The sequence below is a fragment of the Dermatophagoides pteronyssinus genome, unplaced genomic scaffold (assembly GCF_027571235.1).
Source record: "Dermatophagoides pteronyssinus isolate colony J.1.1.1.1 unplaced genomic scaffold, Derpt_VIB-CSIC_2022.12 sq0005, whole genome shotgun sequence".
NCBI classification, from domain to species: Eukaryota; Metazoa; Arthropoda; class Arachnida; order Sarcoptiformes; family Pyroglyphidae; genus Dermatophagoides; species Dermatophagoides pteronyssinus.
In genome coordinates, this window is record NW_027461529.1 from 797282 (window position 1) to 810899 (window position 13618).

At 38.0% G+C, this 13618-nt stretch overlaps 5 protein-coding genes across 5 annotated transcripts; 4 read left to right on the forward strand and 1 right to left on the reverse strand.

The window, feature by feature from the left end:
* The first annotated feature begins 97 nt into the window (after positions 1-97).
* Positions 98-1209, forward strand: LOC113789635 (uncharacterized). Its single transcript, XM_075819959.1, has 2 exons — positions 98-771; positions 891-1209. Exons 1-2 carry the CDS (start codon positions 496-498, stop codon positions 1179-1181), a joined length of 567 nt encoding a protein of 188 aa, XP_075676074.1. The 5' UTR covers positions 98-495; the 3' UTR covers positions 1182-1209.
* On the reverse strand, positions 1185-2830 carry LOC113789622 (chitinase-like mite allergen Der p 18.0101). The gene is made up of 3 exons (XM_027339183.2): positions 2610-2830; positions 2452-2550; positions 1185-2359 (listed from the first exon to the last, which is right to left on the reverse strand). Exons 1-3 carry the CDS (start codon positions 2767-2769, stop codon positions 1230-1232), a joined length of 1389 nt encoding a protein of 462 aa, XP_027194984.1. The 5' UTR covers positions 2770-2830; the 3' UTR covers positions 1185-1229.
* A 156-nt stretch (positions 2831-2986) lies between these two features.
* On the forward strand, positions 2987-4922 carry Scgalpha (sarcoglycan alpha). The gene is made up of 5 exons (XM_027339199.2): positions 2987-3939; positions 3996-4307; positions 4373-4395; positions 4448-4638; positions 4702-4922. The coding sequence occupies exons 1-5, from the start codon at positions 3879-3881 to the stop codon at positions 4898-4900; spliced, it is 786 nt and encodes a 261-aa protein (XP_027195000.1). The 5' UTR covers positions 2987-3878; the 3' UTR covers positions 4901-4922.
* LOC113789631 (mitochondrial inner membrane protease ATP23 homolog) lies at positions 4920-6100 on the forward strand. The gene is made up of 4 exons (XM_027339198.2): positions 4920-5268; positions 5337-5382; positions 5440-5656; positions 5712-6100. Exons 1-4 carry the CDS (start codon positions 5073-5075, stop codon positions 6006-6008), a joined length of 756 nt encoding a protein of 251 aa, XP_027194999.2. The 5' UTR covers positions 4920-5072; the 3' UTR covers positions 6009-6100.
* A 334-nt stretch (positions 6101-6434) lies between these two features.
* On the forward strand, positions 6435-12429 carry LOC113789609 (TBC1 domain family member 4-like). The gene is made up of 8 exons (XM_027339167.2): positions 6435-7487; positions 7556-9079; positions 9143-10265; positions 10322-10923; positions 10982-11074; positions 11155-11314; positions 11392-11984; positions 12124-12429. The coding sequence occupies exons 1-8, from the start codon at positions 6735-6737 to the stop codon at positions 12166-12168; spliced, it is 4893 nt and encodes a 1630-aa protein (XP_027194968.2). The 5' UTR covers positions 6435-6734; the 3' UTR covers positions 12169-12429.
* Positions 12430-13618: the final 1189 nt, after the last annotated feature.

Here is a 13618-nt window from a genome sequence, read left to right on the forward strand (position 1 = left end):
CCTTGAAAGCAGGATTTACTTACACTGTACAGTATTATGCACACTTGAAATCTTAACCACTTTGACTTTTCATTCGCTTCATTTCATTTCGATTGATGCCTGAAATAAGGAAATGGCCATCGGCATAGAAGTACGACGAAGATAGCAACTAATATTGATGCGGCCATGGTGGTCATACTATGATAACTTATAACTTATAACACCGCCCATTAATTTATCATGCGAGTTTCTCTATGCGAGCATTGGCCATCAACAACATCAACAACAACAAACATTTCGCGACAATGACAAGTAACGGGCTGTGGAGCGCGATGGATTGGCCATGTTTGTTTGGCTCTCTCCTTAAATGTAAATATTGATTATTTTTAATGATCATTGTTGAATGACGCAGTGTATAGGGACATGTGTATCTGATTGTTGTCGCAATATAGTTAGTTATAATCATTTTCGCAACAACTAAATATCTATACACAAGCAGCAAAAATTTATGAAAAAATGGTACTAAATAGAGTTCCATTTTGTCGTCGACCTTTGCATCTTTGGTTTCGTGCAAGCAACGGTCAAATGATTCGAAGATTACATAATCAAATTAGTCCACAACGAAACAGTACAACAACGGCAGCAGAATCGCAACAACTAGCAACAAGTGGTGTTCCTGCTGCTGATCATTGCAGATGGCAGCCATTTAATAATAATGGTAATAATAGCCTAACCGAGCTGGATAATCAACTACAACAGGTCAAAGTATTTGCCGATGAACGAATTATTCAAGTAATATAAATAAATGATTGAAACTTTGCTTGGATATGTTTTTGGCTAAAGTACAGTGTGTTCTCTTATTATTATTACTTCCCCTCATTCCTTTTCTATTGCTGTTGTTGCTGCTATAGTTTACGTTTGAATCGGGTAAATCGGTCAACTATACAATGCTTTGGCTACGACATTTATGTCCCTGTTCGGATTGTAATGGAAGCATCAAATCCTTCAATCATCAATTCCCGGTAACAACAAACAATACCAACGCCGTCAATGAAGATTCGTCGTCGTCGTTAAATGTTGGACAGATTCGGTTCAATACCGATACAAATGAATTAGAAATCGAATGGCTAGATAATGATTATCGAAGGCATAATAGCATCTATAACATTAAACATCTTAATCTCTACTATAAACACATTTAATGATTAAATTAAATTAAGTTTATTGTAATTTTATTTATCATTTATTATTCAACAACCGGGTATTTTGGTATGATCAACACAAGTACGACTTACTTCATCGAATGCTTGCGAATGATTCGGGCAATGATGAACGGTTTGTTCTAGTCCAAAATCACCTTTTTTGCATTCATAATATTTGGCACAATAGGTTTTATCGCGGAAAAATCCTTCTTGATGACAATGAAATACACCTGGAATGTCGGTGACATGTTCGGTGGTATGTGTAACTGGTGTAACTGTTACGACAGTAGGTTCGGTCACAATTCCTCGAAAATAATTCGAATTGATAGCATGTAATAATGGATTTTTGTCACCACAAACGCCATGTACATCTTCGTTTGACAATGTATAGACTGACATTCCACCATAACCTTGTTCAGTTATATTACGAGCTTTGTCACCTAGTGTATGTCGATCTTCGAACGATATCCATTCGGCATGATTGTCATGTACATAGACAGCATAAATTGCAGTGTTATCATGATCACGAGTAATGCTGAATGCATTTGTTTCGGCCTGAATCTGGACGCACAGTTCGTTATAGCTTAAAAAACCAGGTGTTTGAGTGAATTGACCTTTTGGGCCTGGTCCACTAGCCTTATCGCCAACATCCTGTTTGTCCATTTTTTCCAATATCCAAGTACGTGCAAAAAACGGAACGGCCATAACCATTTTATGACGAGGTGCACCTCGTTTGTTATACGCTTCCAATGTTTTAAGTTGTTCAGGCAATGCTGATGCATGACCAACTGTATATGCCCATGGACCATCATAATCCAAAGTAAGAACATTCATAAAATCGACATAATTGGAAATGGCTGGGATGTTATAGTTATCGTATGAGGCAATTGTTGCCGGCAATGTGACACCCATCACAAACGAAGTTTGAGCAAATTTTTCATCAAATTTGTCTAATAATTTAACGAAATTATCACTATCTTTAGCCTGCATACCAGACCAATCGATCATGACACCATCAAAACCATATTTAGTCATAAGATCTATTGTGCTAACAACAAACGTTTCACGATAATGTTCAACCGCTGCAGTTTTCGAAAATTGATCAGACATAGACGCACCACCAACAGCAATCATAGCCTTGGCATTTCCTTTATGTTTTGTGAAATGTTCCATGTCATCTGTGTGCAGCATGTGTGTATGTGTTGATACACGTAAAGTAAAATAAAAATCAACATCCGATTAACAAAACAAAAAAAACCTAAAGACTTACGTAATGTTATCATAAGATATTGATCCAATAGTTTAATCTCATGACTTGAAGCATCTATACCGAAATAAGAGTAGACAATGTGCGAACACAACGATGTATCTGGAAAAAGGCAAATCGTCGTCATTCAGTTCAGTTCAGAATAAATCGCATATACAAACCTATATCTTCGGGATCCATTTTGCCATCACCTTGACGCCAATGTACCCAAGATTCATAATAACAAACAGTTTTGGGATCTAAAGTGGCTACATTCGGCCGAATATTTGAACCAAAATAAGCGGCAAGAAATATCAACACTGTAAAAGACAATCGAGTCATTTTTATTTGTAAAAAAAAGAGAAAAAACTAAAAACGCATAAAAAATTTTGAGCTAGAACCGTTATATTTATAACAAATCTTTTTGTTTTTTAATCGACAAATTTATTATCAAATTCAATCAGGATATTGCTTGGATCGATTACATCGATTATCAACAAAATAAAATAATTAAAAGTCAAGTGTATTTCAGCATAAGTGCTTGCATCACTTAGGCGACGACTATTGAATTGGCCACGTCTTTACTTATCAAATGATCTCGTAGATCTTTTTCTGCCTGTTGTAATGTTCGTATGAACGAACTTAATTCCAGTTTGTTCATTTCAATAGAGATGGTTCGACGTTGTTGATCGGAACCAACGATGACCAGAGTCAATTTGACTAAAAATTTTCGCATGCTCAACATTCGCTCGTTGCAGATAACGTGCATAAGTGACCAATCGTAATTGTCCAGATAACCATGACGTGCGCTTGCCGCTCTGAAAGCGATCGCTTTGAATAGTTGCAATCTTCTAATTCGTAAACAATCATTGGCAATCTTTATCACATTTTCGTTGCATTCCTGGACAAAAAAAGACATAAGTTTGTGATTTTGTGTGTGATCATGATACGAAACTCACTTCTTTCTTGGTGAAAATGAGTAAATTATTTTGGCAAACGTTCGTCAGAAAAAATCGTATCAAATGTTCGCTGAGAATTACCAAAGTATTTTTTTCTATAGGAAATCGACTGTGGAATTGGTCATCAAGGTAACATTGCTTGGATTGTTGTAGATCAACCGTATACATGTCACAACAAACATCAAGAATTCGGTGGAAAAACTGACAAAAAAAACATCGTCTTTTTAGTAAATTCTTTGTAATGAAAATGAACATGGGTTGCTCACCTCTTTCAAATGATCATTTGTCCATTCATTCAATTGCTGTAAACTGCCTGCCATGATCAATCAGAATTTGAAATGTTTGATTAAATTCATTTCATGTTTTTTTTTGAAAAAATGAGCTCAGTAACCACTATTTCCACTGTACAGGGTCGAATTTAGTTTGTCGTGTTGATTGTGTTGAAAAAGTCTTAATGGATAATCGTCGGGTATAAATGTATGAACGGATGCAATGATTTTGGGAAAATCGTTGATCGTCGTATTAGCGACTTTAACAATTATCATTTGCTCTGGTAGATAGACTGATGATGAGTATGATACAATGATTATAAATTAAAATCCATGATAGATCCAGATGTTGATCCTCAAATACTGTATACAACTGAAGCATTCTATACTCCATTGTGGCTTAATCGAACAGGATGGTCATTCGGAGGTGTACCAGTTACTCAATTGGAGATAATGCCTTCGTTGAGTGGTCACGCAGATCTACTTTATTGGATGCGCTATTTTCGTCGATCAGATTCACCTGTTGGTTTCATATATGGTAGCCCACCACAAAATGACGATGGTGACATTGACATCGATCTAGTTATATTGAATCGTGTCACCTTTAACACGACTAGTTATCGATTAAAATATCGTATACTCAACCGAAACGGTAACTCAATTATTACTTTGATCAATTTTCAAATTAAATTGCTGATTTTTTTTGCTGGTCTGCAGAGATCTTCAAGTTCCAAGTGGAGGTAAATGAAATATAACTAATGAAATATTACTATTTATCCATCATGTTTACAGATGAAATTTTTTGACATGGACATTGAAGATTTTTTCAATGGCGGCATGATGATTACTGTTCAGGACATTTTCGCCAATCGCTTGTGGCAGAATAGTAATAACAGTGCTGCTGATTCAGTATACATAACACAAGTGGCCCGGCCGATCGACGTTGGTGGAAGATTTCCTCTTGACCCTAACGAAAAAGAATGGTATTGTATAACTATGTAAATGCGACTAATTTTATTGTTTAAGTTTTTATTTTCATATCATAGTGTGGTCGTTCGAATAGGGAATAGTCATAATTTCACCGAACAATTATATCGATTGGAAAGCGAAGTTCGTCAAATCAAAAACCGTAATCCATGTCCTAAACATTACAAAGCAACCACTGTAGAATATGTTTTCCGGGAACGCAAATTACACGTAGATTGGTGTAGCTTCAAATTGATTAGTCCTTCGATATATAATTGAATAAATCCTGTTTCAATTTTGATGGATATTTTTTTTTGGATGACAGCTAGATGACGCTGTAGCACATTGCACTGTGTGTTTGTAAATTGTTTTAAAACTTTCATCCTATGAACATGAAGCCAATGAATCACATGTTCACTTGCATGGCGTTAGTGAGAAATGTGAAAATAAAATGGCCCCATCTGAAAAGAAAAACGACTATGAAGATATTTCTGATCAACTTTATCCTGACCGTAAACGAAAATCAGGTTCAACAGATGAAGAACAGTCGACTTCATGGTATGACATTGTGAGCGGTAAGAAAAATGCAGCCGAGAATTTCGTTCGAATACGATGTCGTTACAAGGTTGAAAAAGCATTGAGCGAAAGTGAGTTATCAGATGAGTTACCATAATTGATGTCTAAATGATTGATAATTTGTTTCTATCTACTCTAGGTCCTCTGGTGAAGCTATTAGTATCGGCATTACGGTCCAAAGGATGGTATTTATTTTCCATTTCGAAAAAGTTAAATGATGTTTATTCTGTTTATTATTACAGTGAAATCGATATGAATCGTCATATTTGTTGTGAAAATTGTGGCGACCAAGTAACCGGCGGTTACGATACTACTCGTAATCAGATTGTTGTATGTCACAATCGTGTCTACACAAAAGAAATGACTGCAGCCGTCATTGGACATGAATTGATTCATATGTTTGATTATTGCCGCGCTAAACTTGACTTTAATAATTTAGATCATATCGCTTGTTCGGAGGTAGGTTCATTTCTACAATCGACCGCTTATGACAAATAAAAGCTTTTCCAATTAGATCCGTGCTGCCAATCTCGTTCATTGTTCGATGACCAGTTCATTTTTTACTGGAACCACCGGATTTAATAAAGTAGCCGGATCGCATCGAGAATGTGTAAAGGCAAAAGCATTATCATCGATTTTGGCCGTACGAAAAGGAATGCCTATTGAACAAGCTGTACAAGTGGTAGATCGTGTATTCGACCGATGTTATAATGATCTGGAACCAATTGGCCGTAGAATACGACTAAATTCACGTCACATTAAATGGGCATATCGTGAACGGTTTCTCTATGACTACGATTCATTTGCTTAGCTTTTGGTGTTTGTTTCAATTATAATAATGAATGTATTATCTTGTAGTTTAATTAATGTTGATTGTATACTATTAAAATTGAATTTCTCAAACCTGTTGGATCAATGAAATATTATGCTTTAATGAGCTTGACGATGATCATCTTTCTCAACCTGTTCATGTTCATGTGAGAGAAAAAGAGAAAACTTGATGTACGGCGTGTGTGTTAAAGTGCTTTATGGCTGATCAATTCAAATCGAGTAGGATTGGTTTTGGAGTATCTTTACGTCAGTTAGATCGAGCCCGATGTGTGTGTGTGTGTGACGCATCGAATTGGCTTGTAACCAAACATCATCAGCTTTAGGAATATATAAAGGAAGAGATTACATAGTGCTTCTATATATAACTAAATAACTCGTATTTCACGTGTATTAGACTGCGTATGCGTTCATTTTTCATGCTGGCTAGTGATTCGAATAGAGAATTCTGTATCCATATATACATCAAATATTCATGACAACGACGAGCCTGGTCGTTGTGATGATGTTTCGGTTGATTGTGATGAGCAGTAGCCAAGTTTGACACAAGCACAAGGGAGTGTATACTGCTCGCGAATTTGCCTGCTGCACAATTGCTTGCTTGCTACAGCATCCGAACCAGTCAATAATATTATTACTGAGCCAGCCGAAAAAAAAACTTTTTTGTGTAGTGCCAATCTAAGTATTTGATCAGGGTCAAATTGGGCCCATGAAAACGAAGCGTTTGTCAGGTGATTTCAGTAGCCAGATGGCTAGAACCAATGTGTCGAATCTGCTGACACAGCTAGGCCTTACTTCGTCATCACCAGGTTCATCGACCACATCGCCTTCGTTGTCACCATCTTCATCATCCGGGTCAATGGCTGCAAGCGCAACGACAGCTAAAGTTCCCGTCGGTCCATCCGTATCTTCGCCCGCATCTTCGGGTCATGTAACCGATAAAGCTCAAATAATTGAGATGACAGATATGGCTGAATATCGGCGTTCTGTGATTGCATCATACAATGTCCGTTTTATCGGATCGATCGCATTACGACGGCGACAAACTTATCCTATGTTAAATTGGATCTTGACCGATTTGCTTTATCAATCAAAATGTGTTGGTATGGATCTTTCTGCTTGTATCACTAATTGCCTAATGAAAGAAAACGACAACGAACGAGCTGAAGGTTTTCGACGTCTCAAACAACAGTTAAACCAGGATGGGAACCAGATCAACAACGGATTGCTTGTCCGCATGGACATGATAGTTGCAACAACATCTGAAGGCAATTCATACATGTTTCAGATGTGCAATCCAGTCGATGGTCAATGTCTATTGCGTCACAAGTTTAGCCGCATATTTTTGCTAGGCAAATACTATCGACAGCCATCGCTTTTCTACTATGTTCACAAATCAGATGAAGACGTTGTTAACGCCGTACCCAGTATTTATCTGTTTCAGGCGGCAAATCAGGTTCAGGTAATATATTATTTTGGATTAGATGTGTTTGTGTATTCGCGCAATTAACAGCATTATTTTCAATTTAGCAATCCGAAATTTGCATGAAATTTAACGAATTACGATGTAAACTACAATCTTCGATAGATTCGTCAACCAAAGGAACAAAATCAGCGAACGACTCGAAAGATCCGAACAGTACTTACAATCCGTTATTCGATCTGAACAACCAACAACTTAACATAAACAACAATTGTTTTGAAGTGCGCCATATTGGCTCGGTGCTCATTACCCAAAAACGATCAACGCCCTCTATGATTGATCGGGCAGCCGACAAGCTTCATCGAGAAATCTTACGTGATTATCCTTCCGATTCAGATTCTACACTTGCATCTGATCGATCTACAACCGCCGAATCGACCGCTGCTACCACCACCACCACTACTACCGCAACCAGCAATAAACCAACGGTAATTACAACTACAGGCTGTGCACGTCGTCAATATCGCAAAAATCGTTTTCTCGTACAAGTCATTGAAGAATCTAACGAATCAAACGAACCAGGATGTCAATCACCACCACCCCCACCGCAGCCGCCGCCGCCTTCATTATCAGAACCCACCGAATCCAAATCTTGGCAGCCGGATACGAACGGAGCTAAACAGGAACCCAACAAAACTATGTTATTCATCATTGGCACAATGGACATCTGTCTGATTTCAACCGAGAATCATCGACAAGTCTATTCTAAGGTATTTGCCAACATTTCTCATTGTTCTCAAGGTTCCAAACATGCTGACCACTTTGGCGTCATTGTACGTGAACCGTACGTGCCACCGCAACCATCCGGTCTAGACTTTACATCAATGTCGCAGCAGCCGACCACAGCTACTGTTTGTCAAAAAGGTTCATCAACTAATCAAGACACCAAGACAACCGCAACATCTACTGCCGAGAATTATGTGCTGCATATATTCCAGTGCCAATCCGAATCAATATCCAATGATCTTTTATGTTCATTGCGTCAATCTTTCAACAATGCTTATCGTCATCAGCAGGCTACTGCTGCTCGAGCAACAGCAAATGCTACTGGTAGCAAAGATAATTCGCCTTCATCAGCTGCAGGATCACAGGAAAATCTTTCTGCTCCATCGGCACAGACTCTTAAAACCAACACCTCTACCAACAATACCCAGTATTGCAATAACTGTCCGATGAACTGGTTCCATCAGCTTTGCCTTGATATATATGGTCTTGATGATGTTAAAATTTTTGCCATGCTTTTACATCGAATACGACATGGCTCTTCGGAACGTCGTTGGCGCGAATATCATACCGTATTTGAATATCTACAGCTAGATCGACTAGAACAACGTGTTGACTTGTTGATTATTATGCTCAAAGCACGAGTAGAACGAATGCAACGATATCACGAAATACGTGATGGCAAATGTCGTATGGATCTGATCAGTCTTTATGAACAAATCGAACAATACGATCCGGTTTTGCGTCAATATCAGCAACAGAAATCTACTCTCAGTTTGAATCGGCTTGAAGGTCTTCGAATGATGGCTCGCAGTTCAATCAGCAATACGTTCGATGCATTTCGCAAGGTAAATACTTTATTTTTTGTTTGCCATCTGATCAATATTGATGCGTTTTACATACATACATAGCGAAATCGACAATCACAATCTAATGAGAATCTACAGAACAATTCTGCGACCAGTTCACCTTCGTCGTCGATGATGAACCTTAATTCGCCCACCTTATTTGGTGGTGGCTCTTTATTCGCCTCGATGCTAGCTCCTGAACAATCGACAAATACTGATCATCATCATCAGGCTTCTAATTCGGTAGCACGCCATGAAAGTCCAGTTGTCAATCGCAATAACAACCCGCAATCATTTCAACGCCGTAACACGGTAGCCGACTGCGGCCGAGATGACGAATCCGAACCGACATTTGACACACATCGGAATCCTCTTCGTAAAAGCGGATCGATTGACGAAGATGACGACAATATAATTCAGAAGCATTCGCCACCAACGGCAATCGGATCCCGATCTAGCACACCTCAACGTAATCAACCTTTAATGGATATCTATATAAAGACTTCGAGTGGCAATGCTATGTCATCTGCACAGTTTTCTAGTATGGAAGAATTGCGACAAAATCTTAATCAATTACTTGATCCTAAATTGCTTGCGACTGAAACCGAGAACGAAGTTAACGACGAATCGCAAGACGAAGACCACGATGACCCAGTATTCGAAGATAATCAGCGACGACATTCGTATCATGATCAGGAAGGTTTCCAGGTGCCCAATGATGAAAACACACATGCTGGTGTTGCAGATGCTTCATCTACAATTCAGATGCGTCATCGGCTATTTCGTCGCATTCGAAAATCGCTGAATCAATACAAATCTAATGCCGACATCGAAAACTTAATCAACAATCGGGATGATCTATTATTGAATGTGCCCACTACTAGCGTTCCAGTTGTCCTTAGCTCCCCATCACTTCACCAATTAGACTCGCAGCCGCAACAGCCACTAAAAGATGAAAATAATCGTTCGTGCAAGGCACGACAACTATGGCAATTTGCAATCCGCAAGCAGCTTCAACTTCTTAAACATGAAAATGTTCGAAAGCAAAAGCAGCAGGCAGCAACAAATGACGTTCAGTCTAATCATTCACAAGCTAAATCACATTTACAGGAATCAAATGCAGACGAACCACAGAAACCACATCCAACAACTTCCGTAAAAGTCGAAACAAACAGCAATCAGCAATGTAAGGCAAAGCGGAATCATTTACCGCATTAACCATTTTTTTATCTAATTTTTTAGCCGTCAGTAATACCGGATCCTGTTCGCTTATAGATCGCGTTAGTCAATTGTACGCGGATATTCCTGCCATCGAAACTCAATCACAACTAGATATGGCCATATTACAATGGCGCAAATTGATAGAGATGTTTGAGAATTATTGTCATAATAACCCGGGACAGCCGCAACAACAACCACAATCAAGTGTTACCGAAAACGAACGTTCGATCCAGACCGACGCACAGAATTTACATTGGTGGAGCCATTATGAACGATCAATTGTTGACGCACTTCGTATGGGTGTACCCAAAGAGATTCGATCAACTGTTTGGAAATTTCTTGCCAAATATCGTCGATATCGTCAACATGGACAATGTGATGCCTTATCTACGCCACGTACTACTAGACCAAGCTATCGTAATTTGCTCAAACAATTGGCCATTCATCAACATGCAATATTTGTCGATCTTGGTCGTACGTTTCCGACAGTTCCATATTTTGCCGAACCAATGGGACCTGGCCAATTGGCTCTTTACAATCTGCTCAAAGCATATTCGTTGCTCGACAAAGAAGTGGAATATTGTCAAGGTTTGAGTTTTGTTGCCGGTATATTGCTTTTACATGTAAGTGTGTTGCATACATTTTACTTTCAATATCATGTCTTAATTATTTGGTGTGTAGATGAACGAAGATGATGCCTTTGATCAACTTTGCTATGTTTTATATGAATGTGGTCTTCGAGAACAATACAAACCATCGATGGATGCTTTGCAGGTAAAGACTAATTTATTACTTTTTAATGAAATGAAATTCCAATAGAACAATTTTGACCTTGTCTATTTTTCATGTTACAGATGCAAATGTATCAATTGAATCGTTTGCTTTACGATCTAAATCGCCCGCTTTATGATCATCTGGATAGAATGGACATTTCACCTACATTATATGCGGCTCCTTCCTTTCTTACTGTATTTGCCTCGCAATTACCGATCGGATTCGTAGCACGAATATTCGGTTTGTATTTGGTTACCGCTTTTTACTCAACCAATTTTGTTAATTTACTTGTTATTACTTTGTTTGTTTTTGTTCAGATTTGCTCATGTTCTATGGCATGGAAGCTATATTCCGGGTTTTCTATCATCTTATCGATCGTATTAGAGACGAAATTCTCAGCACACCGATTGATGACTTAGAGCGGATTATGCATTTACTACGAGTTGTTATGCTTGATTTAAGCGCAGATGATATGGCTCGATTTTTTGAACGATGTTTACCAGTGATTAACAGCAGCAGCAATCCACAGTCTATTTATACGATGAATTCACGACTAGAACAATATCGATTGGAATATCAGATTTTACAAGAAGAATTTGTTCATCTAAATAAAATCAACAAGCTTGCCGTCGAACAGAAATTACAACTTAAACAGAAACAGCAGCAGCAGCAGCAGCTTAAACCTACACAAAAACTTCAGCCAAAAATCGATTCACATCAACGAAATTCAATTGAAACAATCGCCGCAACTACCAGCATCACTACCGCTGTAGAACAACCATCAGCTTTATGTTCGGCCAAATTAATCGAATGTCTACGAGATGAAAATCTTCGACTGCGTGAACAAATGGAACGACTTCAAAAACAAAACTTGCAGCTTAGCCGACAAGTCGAAGAATTACAATTACAAGTACGACGCCAGAGTCATTGATACTGTTGAGGTTTTCAAAAAGTTAAATACAACAAACACACACACACACCTAACATGATAATGATTACAACGTGCCTTCTAGCCATTCTAATATAATTTTTTTTTTTATTTTAAATAGACCTTTGCGACATACGTTACACCAGTACCCTACCGGAAATCATGATGATATTGTGACAATAGCCACCATCATCATCAATAATAATAATAATACGTGTAACGTATGATGATGCACAACACTTGACACACAAACAGACACTGAATATATGAATTGATAGGGCATTGAATTTTTCATTGAATTTCCCATTGAATCACACAAACACATCATAAAGACAAACTTCATTTTTTTGCTATGTGTGAAAAAACGAAAAACGAAACAAAACAATAAAGCCAAACCACCATCATCATGGTGAAACGGAAACCAGAACCCATCATTCATTTATTCATTCATTCACATATTTTGTGCTTAAACATAAAAAGCAACTCTGCTTTCTCATTTGCAATCCTAACCAATTTTCTAACAGAAGTCAACGCCACACATACGCATATTATATTGGAAAAACTATACGCGGGCGAATTGAGATTGAGAAACAGGAGCCCAGTTTAATTTAAAATTTTAATTTATTCTAACAGCGGGCCATCCTGTATGTCCTGTGTTGGTTGGTTGTGTTTGATGTTGTTTTGGCCATTCATCATAATTGATGCTCTTCCTATGTGTGTTTGGCGTTTGTTCCAATTACATTTTTTTTAGTTGACAATGGGGAAACCCTTTTTATAATCAATGTGTGTTTGCCCGCGACCGACACCTTCGACAATATGAATGAATGAAAAATCGACCATTGAAAGAGAAATATAGAAATCGATTGTCATTCTGGTCACGCAAACATGCAATAAATCTGAAAATACATTTCGAAATACCAAAGAATCGAATGACCTCAGAATCAGAGTCATGAATCGTAATGGCCAATCGCAACGACGCCAAAAAAAGGCTTCATCCATCATCAATCACGGTTCGCTTGAACGAGCCGTCAAGTCGATCTATTGATTGAATCGATTGATCGGTGTTAACGAATAACGAAAGTCATATACAATTCACCTGGCAATATGTTTAAGAGGGCACTTGAAACTTTGCAATCAGATCTCTGGCTCTTTGCTTTCTTCGTCTTGGATATGGATATTGAGATATAACATTATTAATGAGAAATGTTTTTTTTACCATAAAATCATGAATGTAATGAAACCTATTATGAGCTTGCCTGTTTGCCGCCGTCTTGTTAATTGCCATAAACATTAGGGCCGCTATGCTAGGAATATTCATTATGTTTTGTTTGCTTCCGAACAAACTATTATCGTTAGTTCTAGTATGCCCAGTCCAACAACAAAGATGATGTCATTATCAGTTTTGATAAAGCTCATTAAGAAAGACTACGCTAACACTGTCATCATCATTATCATCCTAATAAAATGATCATGAATCCTGGCTGATAAGAGCCCGGCACAACGGCATCCAAATATTTCCGAACCAGATAAAACATAACACACAACAACACACACACACACACACACACATAAACAACCTGGATATTAACAGAGCAATGTGAATGCATTTTGAAGCA